General features: G+C 37.6%; 1 protein-coding gene across 1 annotated transcript in view; it reads right to left on the reverse strand.

Moving 5' to 3' along the window:
* Positions 1-18,228, reverse strand: part of RNF17 (ring finger protein 17) — a 55,630-nt gene that overhangs the window by 23,508 nt on the left and 13,894 nt on the right. The window contains exons 8-19 of the mRNA XM_064505041.1: positions 16,733-16,810; positions 14,235-14,396; positions 12,835-13,024; positions 12,235-12,406; positions 10,865-11,055; positions 9,626-9,795; positions 9,103-9,234; positions 8,116-8,231; positions 5,656-5,776; positions 4,816-4,933; positions 1,218-1,439; positions 131-281 (exon numbers count right to left, since the gene is read on the reverse strand). Of these exons, the coding sequence (XP_064361111.1) occupies positions 131-281; positions 1,218-1,439; positions 4,816-4,933; positions 5,656-5,776; positions 8,116-8,231; positions 9,103-9,234; positions 9,626-9,795; positions 10,865-11,055; positions 12,235-12,406; positions 12,835-13,024; positions 14,235-14,396; positions 16,733-16,810 (1,823 nt within the window). The remainder of the gene's footprint in view (positions 1-130; positions 282-1,217; positions 1,440-4,815; positions 4,934-5,655; positions 5,777-8,115; positions 8,232-9,102; positions 9,235-9,625; positions 9,796-10,864; positions 11,056-12,234; positions 12,407-12,834; positions 13,025-14,234; positions 14,397-16,732; positions 16,811-18,228) is intronic.

The raw sequence follows: 18,228 nt of genomic DNA on the forward strand, positions 1-18,228 counted from the left end.
CTGGACAAAAGCAAAAGGCTATATGAGAAAATATTAACATGAAAACAAGAACTCAAGATTTAAGGTTATTTTATAGATGAATCCTCAAAAACTTCAGAAATAAAAGTATGAATCTTATGACGATATTTACCTCTGCAGTTGTTTCAGAGACAATCCTGCTTATCTGACCTCTTTGCCACTGTTTCCAATCATGTACATAAACAGCACAATGCATACTGGTTTCCCACTTCACAGACTCTGGCTGGGATTCTTCATAGATAGTAGCCATCTTCTCCTGTAAACTAACATTAAAAATATACTTTTCCAATAGCAAGATTTTACCAAATGAGTAAAGGTTTGGGTTTTTTTAAATAAATTACTGCTTAACTAGCATTCAGTAAAATTTTAATAACTGTTTAACAGACATCTAGTATTGTAGCTTTTCCTTATAGCTTGTTAGAAATACATGAAATGGAGGTTCAAAAAAGATGCAATCCAATTAGAATTGCTGAATTACTCTTAGAGGCTGTGACCCTTCTGTATAGCAATATTTGACTGATACTCTTGATTATTTTCTCTTGACAACTTGAGAGAGTGTGAGCCTCATTTAGTGCCATGACTAATTTAAGGGGACCCCAAGTCAGTATATACATAGTAAAAGCCAAAGGAGAAATAAGAGGTAAAAATTAAGTAACCCACACTAAACAATGATATTTATATTTGTCTCCAACCAGTAGGCAGTATTACTTGAGGTTTGGCTTTCAAGTACCAAAGGAAGGTTGACATACCATGTTCAGAAGTTGCTTTCAAGCTTTCCTAACAGCATATTAGAATCATGGAAAAATAAATAAGTTTACTTAAGTTCTGTGAGTTAGAATGCTGGCATTACTTAGTCAGATTCCAAACGAAGGAATGGGGAGGAGAGAGTAACGAGCAGAAAGATTTAGTCTTTCTGGACAATATTGCATTTGCCAGGCTCCCATACTTACTACATCAGAATTATTTGAAATGGGAGTTCGATCATACACTTAATTTTGAATCACAAGTATTTAATGAAACACAACTTAGTGCAAATCTCTTTTGTTCCTATACTTCCCTCAAAGCAAGACAATTCAACAGCATTCAAAAGAGTGCCCCAGTGCCAAATGCCACCTGAAGTAGTTTGTTCTAACCATATTTCTTCATCAATTTGTAGTAAGCGTGCCTTAACTCCAGACAAATTCTTTGAATTTAAGTACCTTTTCAGTAAGCTCTCAGATGACAGCCACCGTATGAAAATTTTGCTAGGGGACACAACGTGACTAATTCTCACTTGTAGCTCTTTCTTAGAAAGTGATCTGAAATCCACTTCCTCCAGAGGTTCCATGCTTATAGGATTTAAGTCTTCCAGGGTTTCGGGAACTTCTTCTAGAGGAGCATCCCATATTTCACTGGGCCCTATAGCAGTACTTTCAATATATCTGTAAGGAATGTCAAATAATTAGGATTGAAAGTTTACACATGTTATCAAAGTGAAAAAGAGTTCTATGATTGCAATTCTAACATGATAGGGGAAGAAGGAAAGAGTGAAGAACAAATAGTAACTTAGAAAAGCAGAAAAAACTCCAACAAAAGCCAAAAGCACTTTTAAATGCTGCATCTGAAGCACTCATGATAGTAACTTATTTTTATTCTTCAGTAGCTAACCTTGCATATTCTACTGTCAGATGAGAGTACTAAGCAATACAGGCTGCCAGAAGAGGAGTAAACCTGATACGAATGGGGCTGCCTGTCTGGCTTAAAAGACATCAAATTACTAGTGTCAAGTTTCTGGAAAGCTATATTGCCTCCGAGCAAAATCTGCAATACTCTACTTACAAGATGTGTTAATATTCCTTTCAGAAGTAAACATTAAGTTAGTGGAACATTTATCCTTCTAGCATTTCTTGAAGTTATGGGTACAAATACAATGCAACATCCTGGAGCTAGCTCTTTCCTAGCTAGGGTACAAAATGAAGTATAGCCACAGTAACACCTTAACGTAAACTTGCTTAAATTGTGTGAACTGGATAGAATAAACCACAACAACAATCCAGAGTTGGCTGATACCTATCAATCTATTTTACTGAGTGTCAAAACGAAATGTGCTAACTAGAGACATGAGAGATTACAGCTTGAAAGTCATCTATCATTGCTTCTTGTAAATCTCAGACTAAATCTGACATCACATACAAATTTAACTGCTGGTCATTTCACAGAATCACAGAATGGCTGTGTTGGATATTGGACGGGACCTCTGGAGATCATCTAGTCCAACCCCCTCACTCAAGCAAGGTCACCTAGAGCACATTGCCCAAGATTGTGTCCAGACAGCTTCTGGTTATCTCCAAGGATGGAGACTCTACAACCTCTCTGTGCAACCTGTTCCAGTGCTCAGTCACCCTCACAGGAAAAAAGTTTTCCCTTATGTTCAAACATGAGCTTCCTGTGTTTCATTTTGTGCCTGTTGCCTCTCATTGTATCACTGGGCGCTGCTGAGAAGAGTCCGGCATCATCCTCTTTACACCCTCCCTTCGGATACTTGTACACATTGATAGGATGCCCCCTCAGTCTTCGCTTCTCCGGGCTGAACATGCCCAGCTTTCTCAGCCTTTCCTCATATGAGAGATGCTCCAGTCCCCTAACCATCTTAGCAGACCTTCACTGGACTCGCTCCAGCGGCCCCATGTCTCTCTTGTACTGGGGAGCCCTGAACTGAACATGGTACTCCAGATGCAGCCTCACCATGGCTGAGTAGAGGGGGAGGATCACCTCCCTTGACCAAACGCAATGCTCTTCCTAATGCAGCCCAGGATACCATTGGCCTTTTTTGCCACAGGGACACACTCTGCTGGCTCATGGTCAACTTACTGTCCACCAGGACCCCCAAGTCCTTCTCTGCAGAGCTGGTTTCCAGCTGGCCTGCCCCTAGCCTATACTGGTGCATAGGGTTATTCCTCCCTAAATTTCTGGGCCTCCAGGAAAAAAACTCACTTATTCCCCCTCACAGATCCACCTTACCTTTGCCTTCAACTGAAGCAAACAAACCGCTCTATCAGAGAAAACTCTTGAATGTTTAAGTGTTGAATCAACCACCACAGGCTGCCAAACAATTACTTATGCAAGCCTTCCTGACGCAGCTATCTGGAAATCACTGAGTAAACAGCTAACTTTGAGAACCAAGTAAGAAATGAACACAAAAGCGCATAAATATGCTTGGCTTGTGTACAACTAGTCTGAGCTACGAAATGGGCTCCATACAGAGGCAATCTGCCACCCAGAGTTCTCACAAGTGAAAGACATGTTACATATCCTATAGCCTTCTTTCTATAGCATTATCATTGCAGATCCATCACAAGAAACGATCAGTTTGGAATAACCTTCAGACTTCAAGGTTTTCTCCTTGAATTCCATATGTGCTGCCTCCCATTCCAAAGTAAGAGTAAACTTACTGACATTGCCACATGCAATTACTGCCACTTCTCAGCGAGTTAGCCTCCCCGGAGCACCGTGCTCACCTAGTCATATTGCCTCATATGTGTTCAGAGCTGGCCTGGGTATCCCTAAACAGCACTACATGCAGAAGGGTAAGCATATCCCAAATGCAATTCCAGCTGTTCTAATAGTAAGTTTAAATTATTGCCCTGTCTCTTTCCTCCTTGCATATGCTTGTCTTCACAAACGGGATGTTCAGCGAGAAGAGGAGAAAAATGAAACAAATGAGCTATGGAGAACTAGAGAAATCTATACACACCAGAAAACAAAAAGAAGCTACAAATAAAAAAAAAAAAACCTGAAACATCATTCCAGCTATAAGAAATGGAAAAAGAAATCCACACTACTTAAATTGTAAATGTTACACTAATATAAAAGCAACATATGCATTTGTTTGCAGGCCACAGGCAGACATCTAAGTATAGCTGAATTGCAAGATATCTTAGTGACAACAATAAAACATTTTAATTTGGCTTTCAACTTTTAATAAAGCTGTTTAACTTTACAAGGTGTATTCAAAATTATATGTAATACAAAAAAGTGTTACCAGGGTTTAGTTATATTCCTGAATTAAGATAAGAAAATCTATTTACTTCTTGCTGAACCCCTCCCCAAATATCTGTTTCTATTCCTCAGTAGAAATCCAGTTTTCCCTTTTCAAAACAAAACTTTCTATTTAACAGTCTTTTCATCGTGATCAGTAATAACAAATTACTAATGAAAAAATAAACATTGATTACTGGTTTTCATGCATATAATCCATGGGTTATTTTTTGAAAAAGACAGCAAAGTAGGTGCAGCAGCATTATCTCCTTATCAGCCTTATCTCCCCCAACAGGCTTACCAACTTTTTCTTTGTCTGACTCCTTCCTAATAGTCCCTGTAGCTCTGATTCCCCATTACCGATTATCTGAGTATTTGTTTTCAAATCACAGTACTTCCAAAGAGAAGACTTCTCTAAAGTGCAGGTTAAACTATAAAAATGGTATTTATTTTCTTATTATGAGGGAATGGGAAACTCATACTAACCACTTTAGAAAGATTTGATAGTTAAATACCTTGCAAGTATGATGCAGAAGTTTCATCTCCAACTTTTGAATCAATTATGTTTCAAAAGTTATCATGCTAATCAGTATTTAGTCTTTAGACAATTATGCTAAACAGCAGTGTTACACAGATTGTTACTTATTTCAGGTGATGAATGCATGACAAATATCATAAACTCCAGCCGTTTAAGGTGAAATACTAAAGCCCATAATTTTGTTACACAAATTCTGTATTTCCAGATTTATTATATATATATAAAATGCACAGCACATTTACCCAGGTATGTAGGATGCTAGGTCTTCTTTAACTAGCTGACAGTTAATACTACAGCATCTTCCAGGAACAGCAGAGGAGTCGAAGAGCTCAACAGATAAAAAGTTATTTTCTAAAATTTCTGTGAATGAAGAATATAAACATAATTAGCACCAAACACTGCTAGTAAAAAGACCGTTAATGGTTTTGGAGACAAGGTAAATGGTTAGGAAGAGAACAAACATTGTAAAATTGTATCTGATTTATAAAATAATTCAACCATGAATATCAATAGTCTAGAAGCTTAGCTTTGCACGCATCTGTAAAATTAACTTGAAAGACACCAATAAGTATGGTATGAACATCTTGTTTATTCACTATAAATACGTATGTACAAAAAACAACTGCTGCATGTAATTTCACTTATCATTCCACAGCTGTAGAAAAATAACCACCTACACATTAACAATAAATGGTATTGAGAGAAAACCTACTAAGGCACATGGGTGTTACTGAACTTCATTTTTTGGGTATGTTTAAGAGCAGCAGTGGTCACATTCATAGCTCCCAATGAAGTCGGGGAGAGTCAAGGACGACCACCACCCTTAGAAACAAGCCAGTTTTAATAAACCAATTAATACTGGTGTGGCTCATAAGAGAAGATAGATACAGCCTCTGACAAAAAGCTGTTTCTATCTCCTTCAGTTACTTTGTGTTTTGATACTCTCACTCCAGGCTACTTGTCACAAGTATGAGCGTCAGAATTTCAAATAAACACTACTGAACATATGAAAGTGCACATTTTTATTTCTGAATTAATTTAAGAATATTCAAATAAAGACTGACACACTCTTGATAACTTACTAACAACTGAACATAGCATAAGTTTATCTTCAGTCATTTCTTCAAACCTTTCCTTGGCTGCTCTAGTCCATTCATTTGCTCCTTTATAAGGCTCAATGTTAGCCAGCTTGCTCCTGATTGCCTAAAGAATAATTCAAAATACATATTTGCCATCACATATCAAGACCATCCCTTTACAGCCAAATCACAGCCTTTGTTGTGTGCCTGTGCAGGACAGCGAGACAGCATGACCTTGGCCTCCATTTCCACATTATCAGTCCTTGATCTGATTTAAGATGTTCTCCACATGGTCCCTTCACAGCCTGCAGCAGAACATGAACCTCAAATTCAGATTATGTTCTTGCTGAAATAGAAAGTGCTTTACTTCTCCCTGACTCCCTTTATGGTTAGGTATAGAATTGGCTGCAAAAGTCAAGAATGACTACTACAGAGAAGTGAAAAAGAAAACCTTCATCTGGTTTTGTGGATCTGAATGTCATACAGAGGCTCAAATCATTTAAGGTTAGGATGATTACAGCACTGCGCAAGTCTGAAAGACTATATGCAGACACCTCAATTCCACAGTAATTATGTCAGAAAATTCCCAAAGAAAGTTTGAAAAGGTATTAATTGGGATACATGTAAAAAGACAGGAAATCTGACAAAATGCAGTACTTTGAAACAAAGATTAAAACAAAAAAGTTCTTGTTTTAAACAAACTGTCACGTCAAAAATAAGAGGAGTAACAAAGGTGGAGGACAAGGGAGAGAAAAGAAACAGGGTAACAGAAATAAGCGTATTTTGTGCAGATATTCTTAGGATACAAGCAGTCAGGAACAGGAAAATGAGGCAGGCTGATAAATTAGATAATCTTTGAAAAAAAGGGCTGTGGATGCTCAGGCCAGCTCACATTACACAGTTCTGCCCTTTCCAGTCTTGGCAAGACTTCTGCACCACCCAATTCTGTTAAAATGGCTGTAAAATGGGCTGAAAGAAGTCCAGTTTTTCTTATAACAGTCTAATTCAAATCTCTTGTTAACCGACTTACATTTGGGACAATATAATGTGATCATGTGATAAAGACTTGTCAATGCCTACATACCACAAGACAGACTTGTAAAAGCCACCTCAACTCTATTTCGTACCTTCAGAAGACTTGATTTTGCAGTCTCGTGTTCATTCACATTTCAAGGAATTTTAAACCCTTCATAAATTATTCTTTTTAAAAAAATGAAAAGGTATGAAAGCATAGCAACACAGAAGCACATTAAGTCTTGGAGATCTCCCTACTACTTGAATTTGAAGAGCTAATAGCAATAGAAAGTTATTTCTTACGCAAACTTTAGGTTTAAACACCTGTCATCTGAAGTATACTATGAAACACTTTGGCAAGAAGAACATGGAAGTGTGACAGCTGACTGGCTCGAGGTTTTGTAAACCGTTCTCTAGTGGTTATATATCCTTCTGCACCTGTACTCTTTAGTCCCTTCTCCTTTATGCTGAAAGTGAGGAGACCAAGTAGTATGTGTTTAATGGCTGACAAACTCCTAACGGATTTTTCTGAGGATGTGTTTGGCCAATAACAAGCAACCAACTGCAATGATGGGATAACGCACATCAACTCAACAGCCTTATTCATTAATCATTCTGACAGGAAGCATCAAAACACTGCAACTGCAAGAACCCTTTACCGTTTTCAGAGCATTTCCTCTCCCTTGCTGTCAAAAACAGCTGAATGATTTTGGCTGAAACTTTCCCCAGCAAGATCTGTTCAAAATATAAACAACTAAACCCTGTTTCAGTAACTAGTATTGGTTAACCTTAGTTGTAATAATCACTACTTATGGTGTCTACAGGTTAAGAAAAAACACCCACTGACACAAAGTTTTTCAGTTTAGTATGGTTCTAGTTGCCAACTGTAATTATCTACTGAACAGCTGAAGAAAAATATTTTTTTCTACTTATGTGCGTTTTTATTTGACAAAAAAAACATGCTTTGCCTTTTCCTTTCCCATTCAGATTTGCCCATTCTCAAAAACACTTCTACAAGATGCGGCATTAACCCCAAACTCTAAATGCCTTAGAAAGACCCCACAAAAACAAAACAAAAAACAGAACTCCAAGAGCATTATTAGATCATTGTTTGAAAGCTAAAGAATGTAAAAATTAGTCGGGCTACCTATAGAATAGGAGAAGGTATTAAAACAAGCAAACACCCCCCCCCCCCCAAACACCCCACAAAACCCAAGGTAAACTCCAGATTTCATTCAAAACCAAGTAACATCACAGAAAGTTCTCAGCTTGCACCTAAAACACATTTCAAAAGGGTTTATGATGAGGCACTTGAAAAGAAACTGTAACAACCTCTTACCTGCTTAACATTTTATTTACTTCAGAATGTGCAGAATCCTCTCTTTCCCCCTTCCATCCTCTGAGAGTCTATTTATTTTCAGTATTTATTACGAGCAAGCATTAACTTACCTTTTCTGGAAAGCTCAGAAATTCCTTTTTTACTTTGCATACGTCTTTAAGACTTATCTTAGCAATGTTGCCAAAGTCAACATATTTTACCACAACTTCCTGAAGACTCGGCAGCCCTTCAAGAAGAACAACCCAGAAACCATAACATTAGATAACCTTTTAAGTTACTAAAACAGAAAATAAATATTGTATACAAAAATTGGATACAGATAAAAAAATTGTGTCTTAAAGGAAAATCCACATTTACATTCTATAAAAGCATGAAATGTCACATTTTGAAGTATTTTATATCCCAATTCAAAACTATAGTCTTTAAAAGCCATCTCTGTGGGATTCCTGAAGTGATACAGAGTTAACACTTTGTTCCGCTATCATCTTGTAATTTTACAAGAGACACACTGGATGTTAAATACATGCCAAGTATACAAGAAAGTACACATACAGGCTTGTTAAATACACCACACTACTCATAATGACAGCTTAAGATGTCATCGTAGCTTTCATTTTACAAACGGCTTTGGAATTGCTACAGGGATAATGGGTTGCTATCTATCCCTGGAATTTAAGTGCTGTGGGCATTTTGTTCAATTCTCTTCTACACAGTTTACACTCAGATTGGATATACTGTACACTAAAGTTTTAATAAGTAAAATATTATTAACAATAACTATATAATGGAATTTCAATAGTATACAGAAAATGAAATGTACTGCCTCTCCTTAATTCCTAAAAAAATAATATATAAAACCACAATCCATTAATAGCAGAAAAAGAGACCATAACATGCACTAGTATGATGAAATTTATGAAGCTAGCTGTTGGTATAAAAATTTCCTATAATCACTGTTTGTTACTACTCATATCCAGTGTGTGACTCTGATACAGTGACATTTCTAATTTTGCAACTTAACATTACAGTGGGGGGGGGGGGGAAACAGTACTTTACAGTGGGAAGGGGAAGGAAAATAAATAAATAAAAAACTTCACCTATAATCTGCGCTCTGCACCAAATTCCATCTTTGTATTTTGCAATACAGGCTTGCCCTTCAACTGGGCAGACAATCTCCAAATTTTCCCTATCCTTATGTTTGTATATCTCCTCAATTTTCTTTGGAAGAGCTAAAAAGTCCAGGCTATCCATCTAAAACAAGAAAAACAAAGCCTCCTGTGATACACGTACATTAGGCTAAGAACATTCGGAATTTTCATAATGATTTTTTTTAATGGATGTTTTATCTAATAGTGCACTTCCTTAACATCCTCCCAAATTAAATGGTGATCATGAACATGCAAAGTGAACTTAAGAACCTAACAACTGTTTAATTTTGCCTTGTTCAGTCATCACACTAAACAGTAACACTCCATGTACCCACATAGCAATTAAGCATGTAACAAAACAATGACCAGAAAAAGAAGTTAACTTTTTTAGAATTTTGCTAAAGACTAATGGAAGTCTGAAGTCATTAAACGTGGACTCTAAATAGTTCAACATTTAAATAAACCTTTGTACAAATATTAACAGAACTACTTTCTAAACTTACCAATTGGAGATAAAAATCACTAGGACTATTAATATGACAAACTGCAACAGAGACTTCTTCTGTTTCTTGTGGTATTTTAGGTGGACTATATTGCAAGATTACATTATTTTCTAATTCACTGGGAAGCTGTGATCCAAACCTAAAGTAAACAAAAAGAGATTTTGAATAAATTCTGCCAAAGTTAACTAAGCAGGAAGCCTTTTATATCCAGATGTGAAGTTTCCCATGAAAAATGCAGAACAGTCTCTTAAAAATAAGATCATCTACATTTGTATGAATAGTCTGAACTTCCCTTCTTGCAGTCAGTGCAACCAATCTTCTCTACCTTAGTGCTTCTCCCTCCACCAATGTAATGCAGCGGCTGGCCTTAAAACAGATTTTGTCACTGTGCATTTAAATCATTTAAAATTAAAGTAGAAGTCTAGAACTCATTATATTGACAAAACCATTTTGAGATTTCCTTTCCTTCACTTGTAAGAAAAAAAAAAAGTGATTACCAGAGGAATGTAGATAGAGTAAAAAATAAATTGCCTCTCACTGATCTCTCCAAGATAAGTAAATATTTGCAAATATAAATAAGTAAGCTGCTCTGTGTGCAGCAGAATGAACTCCTACAGATTTCCTACAGATTTGCATACCATACCCCTGCACCCAAATGCCAAATCTAACACTCATGTTCTTCTCTATCTCCTGCCTGTGGACCTCCACTGGTCCCCCCAAAGCAGCTCTCTCGCCTGGCCTGATGCCAACAAGCAGCTCTCCTTATGCCCTGTCTTTAGTTATTTGTTGAGCTAGGTGCATCACATCACGTGACTAGCTGACAGCCAAACGCGTTGACTAGCCTGGCTGTCACCAGCCAAACCAAAAAGACAAAGGCTGATTTTTGCATGCTTTTGTGTCAGTGGGGGCCACTAATAGTTTCTCCTTTTACCCCCTTGCCATTAATCTCAAACCTATACAGGAACTTAACTCATTTCAGGAAAATGACAAAAATTAAGATCTGTTATCCAAATAAAACCCTGAGTAGTGAAAATGAACATGCAACAATGTTTATTAGCAAAGGTATAAAAAGTTAGGTTCAGATATTGCTGAAGATTTATTAATCCCAACCACTGCAAAAAAAATTTGCTTGGTAAGCTTCTTCATTTTAGAAGTATTATGCAATTATCATTGACAGCATGAGAGCATAAACTAAAGAAAACATGTACCTTGCCAAGTCTAAAAAAACTAATGCATCCTTGAGAGACACTGGCATGTTATTGCTTATTTCGTTAAATGGAGGTTTTTTCAGATCCACAATGAGCACACCGTCCTCTTCTCTAAATATGCTCATTAAAACAACCTTATTATTTACCATTTTTAAAAATTCTGTCTTTGCTTCCTGTCCCCAACCTTCACTCTGTGTTAAGCAGAAAGAAAAAAAGTTATTCAAGATGTCTGGGACTTCCAAATCAGAGACAGGTGAAGCAGAGCAAGGAAGTGAGTACATACACACCTGTACAGATGACACACTGAACCCACCTATGAAACCTATTAAGATTGTGTAGTCCATAGCCTGGATAACACAATACAGTATTCTTCGTGATGGATTTATAAATGTTTTTAACTATATCAAATTGAGTCAGAGCAAAGGGTTGTAATTTGTACCATCCTCTCTCTAAGCTCATTACTTCCAATATTCCTGATGACTACAATTGTCACATGCAGTTTTATCTCACTACTCACATTTTTGCCCTCCTATGCTGTCTGGAAAGTTCATTCTTTCCCTTTTGTATCTTTAAACAAGTGTACAACATGCTATAGCTGTTCACTCAACTTCAAATCTGCGTTTTTTTAGGTTAAGATCCAAGCCCACAAGGGGGGACATTTTATCCAGATTGGTGAAGTTTGTTCCAGGTCTATCCTATTTAAAGCTATTTCAGATAATCTCAGACTAGTAAAAGACACCAGCAGTTACACTGTCAGAAATACACAGCTGTGTTGGACATACACTTTCCCCTGTGAATGCTTCGAAAATAAAAATAACCCAGTAAGAGTGAACACTGAAGAAAAAAAGCTGCAATTTATGTCCTTTCCTAGTGGAATAAAAGCTGAAAGTTTTAAATTTGGTTTTATACTAAAAGAAGAAAACAAATGACATTTTTTAACATAGGGCACAAGATTTTAAGTAATAAAGGACAACGCCAACAGGCTCCCTGAATAACTAATGCCATTACTTCTCTATTATTTTTCAAAGTTGCTATTTGCATGAAACTATCAGACAGCCATAAAATAAAAACTTCAGTTCTATAATTTGTTTTTGATCTTGACAAAAGAACATCTCTACAAAAAAAGGTAACGAGATTTAAGCCTGCAATGTATCACTGTAAACACAGGCTTTTTAAAGACAGACATCTGTAAGCTTGTTTGCTTTCTAGCTATATTTAATATAAAATATATTTATATACACTCTTTACCGCTCTTGGGGTTTTTCTGTCCATACTAGAAGATTATTGTAAATTATGCATTTAAATTCTTTGACATACATTCTCAGCAGAAAAAAAGTTCTCATGAAATAGCAGGAACAGCTTTTACTTACTGCATTTTTGGGAACAATATCCTTCAACGAACACAGTACTGCTAAAGGAGGAATAGCTGCAAGTTGTGCTTCTATATGCTGATCAGGCTTTCTTACATACAAACAAACATCATCTGTGTCAATAATCTGCAAAGCAGCAGTTTCGGGCCTTTCAACAGGAATGTATTTTTTGCTAGTGGGAATAAAAGCAGTATTAATTTGAAAGAAGAGCAAAACCAAACTTTATTATATAAATTGCCATAATGTCATGAGATTAAAACAGATCTAGAAAGTTCAGTGCCTGAATAAAATGCATTTCTTGTTCTTAAACTTGTATTGCAGAAAGAGAACGTGCAAGTCCGGAATGTTTAACTTACACATTTTAACATGTGAAAGTTAGTTCATTTGTGTACTTGCACACATCTCCACTTTTTTTTTTTTTTTTTTTTTTTTTTGAGAGAGAGACATGTTATGTGAAGAATACTAGCGTCATCTGGATATTTGTTATCAGCTTGTGTGAAGCTTATTTACTGATTAAGGATTTGTTTCTTAGTAGAGATCCTCTTGAGAAACTAAAGTCAAAGGACAATGACTGCAGACAAACACTCTCTGTAAACACACCTTGAAAAAATCAGAATTTCAGAACTCCCAAAATCTATCAGGAATACTTCCATCACTGCAATATCACAAACTTTGTATCCTACTGGACCACAAGGCTTCCTCACATTTTTACTGTTTAGAGGAACTAGTTCAGTGATAGTTCCACGGCACCACATTCCAGTTTCTTTACTCTTAATATAAGTTCTAGCACCTATAGAAAAGCAAAGGAAAAACAGACTAAATTCAGAATTTATAGATATAGGTAAGTACTGCTATTACAGTTCTATTTAATGGTCTACTGCTTCCACTCTTTTGCAGAGGCAGAAAAGTGCTACCTCTAAAATAGCGATACAAAGACATTAAAAACCTTGTCTTGATATCCAATAGAAGTTTTGTCCCCATGTTCATTTACACAATGTCTATACAGCTAGGAGGTGGTGGGCTTGCATTACAGAATATTTCTGGTAAACTTTCTATGCCTATTACTGAAACACCCAAACCCATGAAAGTCTAATTTATTTGCAAGTAGTTCAGTCAAGTTCACATAAAAAAAACCTTTATGAGAAAACTTTAAAAATCTCTGCAGTGATCCTAACCAGGAAGACTATTGTACATTGAAGATTTAGAGATCCACAGAACAGCTGACCTGAGCAGGCACAGGCCTGCGCTGTGCTGCACATAACCCTTGGCTGCAGGATAAACTTGACCAGCTAACTGTAACAGAGGAACCTGTAGGCAGCTCCCACTTGGCATCGATGATTATACCACTTGTGTCCTAGTCTTTAACCAAAAGTGAAGCAGCATGTTCTCATGTGAGCATCCCTTTGCTTGACAGTATGAATGAATACAGTTGTTTTATTCTAAGAAAAACCTGTAAGAGCTCTGAAGACCAAAATGCTGGTGAACCTCACCATGGACAGGATCTACACAGAGCACCATGTCCTGATTAAGAGGTCTGTCCAATTCTGTAGCATCTTGGGGTTCCCACCATCAGAAAGGACATAAGATTTTAACTGCTAATCTTATATTCCACTTCTGTCTCTGAATATTCTGATTAAGCATCGTATTATATGTAAAGATTTCAGTGGGCACTCTTTCCTACTGAGATCCGGAAAGAACCAGCATCTACCTGGTGCACAACCCAACATCAAAACGTTTAGAACTAAATATTCCACAAGTTCCCTACTTCTGCATAACATACCCTAGCTCAAATTTAGTTTCCAAATTTTACAAAAAAATGTATTACTAGAATAAAACTACTGATACATTCCAAGGTAATATTCAACTTTACTGTCTACTCAGACTATTAAGTAATTTTTTTTTTAAGTTTTCTAAACACCTTCTAGAAGTGAGTACTAAGGAAGAAATACTGCAAGATGGTATTTTAAGCTAATGTAGGCCTTTAGAAATGACTGATTTACCTAGTTCCAGAACATCTGAAGGCGAAAGATAGGAACTCACACTACGACAAAAGTTTTTCAATTTCTTCTCCAAAAAACCTGCTACTTTCTTCTGTGAGTATCTCCGAATATAGAAGTGGCATGGATTTATAACGTGGCTTACAAACACGAGTTCTGTCGAGCCTGAACAAGACACAAACAAATGTCAAACACAGTCCAAGTGACATCAATAGATACTATTATACATATATGATTAGGTTTACCTTGCATAAGTCATGATGACACTTCTCATTACCTCAAATAGTTTAATCTCACAGCAATCTGCTCACATTTGTTTCAAACTAATTATCACATTCATTTCTGCGATGAAATCCTCCCTTTGGAACAAAGAGCAACATCTACCTCGAGTCACTTCACAAAACACAAAAAGTTCACTGTCTCACTGCCTACAAAGTAGGCTCCTGAACTAAGGTGGGTAATTCACAGCTTGTATTCTATTTAAGCAGAGAAGCAAGAAAGTGAATTAGCGAGCCTGAGTGAGACATCTGCCTTTAACAATAGGAATCATAAGCACTTTTGTATAGCTGTTCAGTGCTACTGCATGAAGATCAAGGAACATTTAAAAGCCAGCCAACAGACAACTCTCGATAAAAAGGTACTTTTGACTAAGCATCCGTATTATTTGTACTGCAGGTACCTCCCTTGATTAGGGATCCAAAAGGGGGGATCCTCTTTTGAAGCTAGTCACCAAAGGTGGTGCATGGATCAGGACAGTTCAGAAGTGGTGTCAATTCCTACATGAGTATTTTAAACCACAAACTTTCTGCAAAGAATGGACAGCATCATCACTGCAAAGCAGATGCAATCTGTACTAGAACTTGTGTAATGTAAGTGACTGATCTGGGCACAGCTAACAGACAGATCTGCAGCATTCTACAACATAATCATCTCTTGTGCCCGTCTCTGAACTAGAACTGATCATGGGCAAGGGATGGCATAACGTATTTGGCATTCAAGACATTCTGAGCATGTAGACACAGGACCATGCTTGCAAGCTTAGGAAATTCAGTGCCCAGAACAGAGATTAAGATTAGTCTTAGGTGTCTCCAGTGGTTAAGACAGTAGTACGTAAGTCTGAATGACTTGTAAGATTCAAGCTACAGGCACACAAACTCTTCTGGCTCATCCCTGCTGGAGGTAACCATCTCCAACAATCTGCTGATTCAGTTAGTCTGTCTTAAGTAAACTAAGAAAAGCATATATTAACAGCTTCTTCAATAGATCAGTGGAGTCTGAACTCTCCAGCACAAGAGATGGTGATAGGAGCTAGGGCAGTTCTAGATCACTAGTACCAGATGGATCCAGAAGAAATGGCTGAAGTCTGTTTGCATTTATGCAGTAAAAATATGTTCCTTCAAGTAACCTCCACCTTACCCACCTCCAGCAAACCACAAATGGCTGAAAAGGATTTGAAAGATTTATCAAAAATGTATCTGTCTGATAACTAACTCTACTAGCAGGAGAGAATAAAAGACTTGTTCCATCACACTTACCCATCATAACAGGTGAGTGCGCGCTAAAGCTTTGCTTCAGCATAGGTGTTAAGAGAATTTCTCTAACTACTTATTTCCATAGAACTCCTTATGAACATTAACTGTTTGAATTCTCCAATACTCTATCAAGTCTCATTAAGACTGACCAATGAATTCTCAAGTTACAGGAGAGAAACCGGCAGGGGAAAGGGGAGAGCGCATTTGTATGATCTTGAGGTAATAAAACACAGAAATGCGATTTCCTTGATCTCTTTCCTCTGCTAATATTGTTTTGTTTCCTAGAGTAATACACATCTTTTTGTGGCAGTATTTTCTACATCAATTTCTTCCTCTATAAGCATCTTAGGTCAGTTTCTTTCTTTCCCAACACTGCAATCTCTACTCTTCAACTTTTATTACTACTATCACACTTACCAATGAACAACTGTTCAAAGCACTGCACAAATTCTGCCTACAGAATCTGTGCAGGAAATATGTTATTCCCTCAAATTATGCTCTCCCTACCAATGTTGAGTTTCTGAAAGTTGCCTGTATTGCAGCTGCAAACTAAGGGGGTTTATGGTAAATCTTAAAGACTGCACCTACATTAGCAAGGGGCACACAACAATGAGCTGATCTGCAGAGCAACACAGCTGGTATCACAAATAACATCCACACTATAAGCACCTTCCAGACTAGTTTTATCTGGAAGGAATTCAGTTCACATGTCCCAAGACTGCTTTTACAGAGGAGCAAAAACATGGTAACTAGGAAAGATCAGACTATATGCTTCATAATGCATTCCTGATCCCGACTAGTATGTGTCCAACTCTCCAATTAATTTCAGTGTCTTCTCTACCAGCTCCTTAGAAAACGACTCTCTTTAACATCAGATCGCAGTCAGACTTAGTTAAATAAAAAAAAAAAATTACAACAAGCAACTACCACCACAAACTAAACCATTTACCAGGTAGGAAAAGCACTAACCAGCTTTGTGTTCAAAAGGTGTTTTCTTCTTGAAGAGTTTCTTCCTCTGTTCATCTTCAAGACATTCTGCGGGAAGTTCTGTTTGTTTATTGTTTTAAAAGAAATTTAATGAATTATGTTAGTTAATGTATGTACACATATAGGCAAATATGTTAAAGAGAAATTAAGAATGTTGTAAGGGTACTGAGGAGGAAAAAAATTTTCATATCTGATGTGACTGAAACAGATGCACACTCAGTGAAACATGCACATGGCCAGCTGTGACAGTGTGCTCCTTTTCCCTCCTGTCATGTGCTCTCTCCCCCTCAACCTGACCTCCCTGTAAACAGCACATAGGCAGGGGCTAATTCAGCATGCGCCAATTAAGGCCCATCTGGCATGCAAATATGACTATGAGTCAATCATCTCCCCCTTCCATAAACAGGGGGCAGCCCAGAGCCCACTGAGCTCTCCTGCACAGCAGCAGGCTGCACTGTGGAAACTCCTCTTGAGCAGACACCTCTCTAGGTTACTCCTCGAGGTCCAGAGATCCCTTACCCATGACAGATCCTCGGTAAGTGATCAATAGCACACTGAAACTGCAACTCGACTAGGTTGTATCTTCGATCAATTGTGCACATAATCCCTTAGACATAAACCACTGGCCAATCTCCTCACACACTTCACACGTAATTCTTAGACATAATCCATTGACCAAGTCTGGGACTAGGAATGGATCCAGCCACACCCAGACTCCTCTCCTAAGGAGTCTGAAGAGCAAGGGGGTCCTTTCTGAAGCTCGTGACTCAACCGGAGAGTCTCCTTCGCACACGCTCCATTAGACATGCACCATTGACCAAGTCTGGGACTAAGACTGGATGCAGCCACATCCAGACTCCTCTCTGAAGGAGTTTGGAGAGCAAAAGGCGTGTCCTTTCTAAACCTTGTGACTCAACGGGAGGGTCTCCCTGACACTTTCAGTTGACCCTGTTCTCCACGCAGTAAATAACTGAGTGAACCTTGCCATCGAACCTCGTTATATCATTGCCTTATTTATGACCACACTTTGTTAAGTCACTATCTGACCACAATAAAACATAGTGCTGCTTCTCTCCTATGAATGAAGTGCATTGCCCCACCTGCCCGTGACACCAGCCCATGTGGTAATTGCAAGATTATCAGACTACCATAAAAAAATATAAGATTCAGGACATGCAAAACTTGCATTACACTCCAGTTTGAAGAAGTTTTGTTCTGACAGAAAGTGTGTTGTGAAGTCCACTGGGATTTTGGAATAAGCTATTTTAGACAGCTGTACCCAAGCTCTAAAATTTACATCACGTAAATTTCTTTCTGTAAATTAAAACTGAATTGATCACCAATTCCCCTTGTCGTCCTTTCATTTTCTCTAAAAACAGGTACTGCATGAGCTGTTTAGTATTCTGGTACCTCACTTATTCTCAAAAAAACAGCCCCAGATGATTCTGAAATTGAATCAGCCACTTGGCTAAAATTTG

Source organism: Dromaius novaehollandiae, chromosome 1 (genome assembly GCF_036370855.1).
Source record: "Dromaius novaehollandiae isolate bDroNov1 chromosome 1, bDroNov1.hap1, whole genome shotgun sequence".
In the NCBI taxonomy this organism is placed as follows: Eukaryota; Metazoa; Chordata; class Aves; order Casuariiformes; family Dromaiidae; genus Dromaius; species Dromaius novaehollandiae.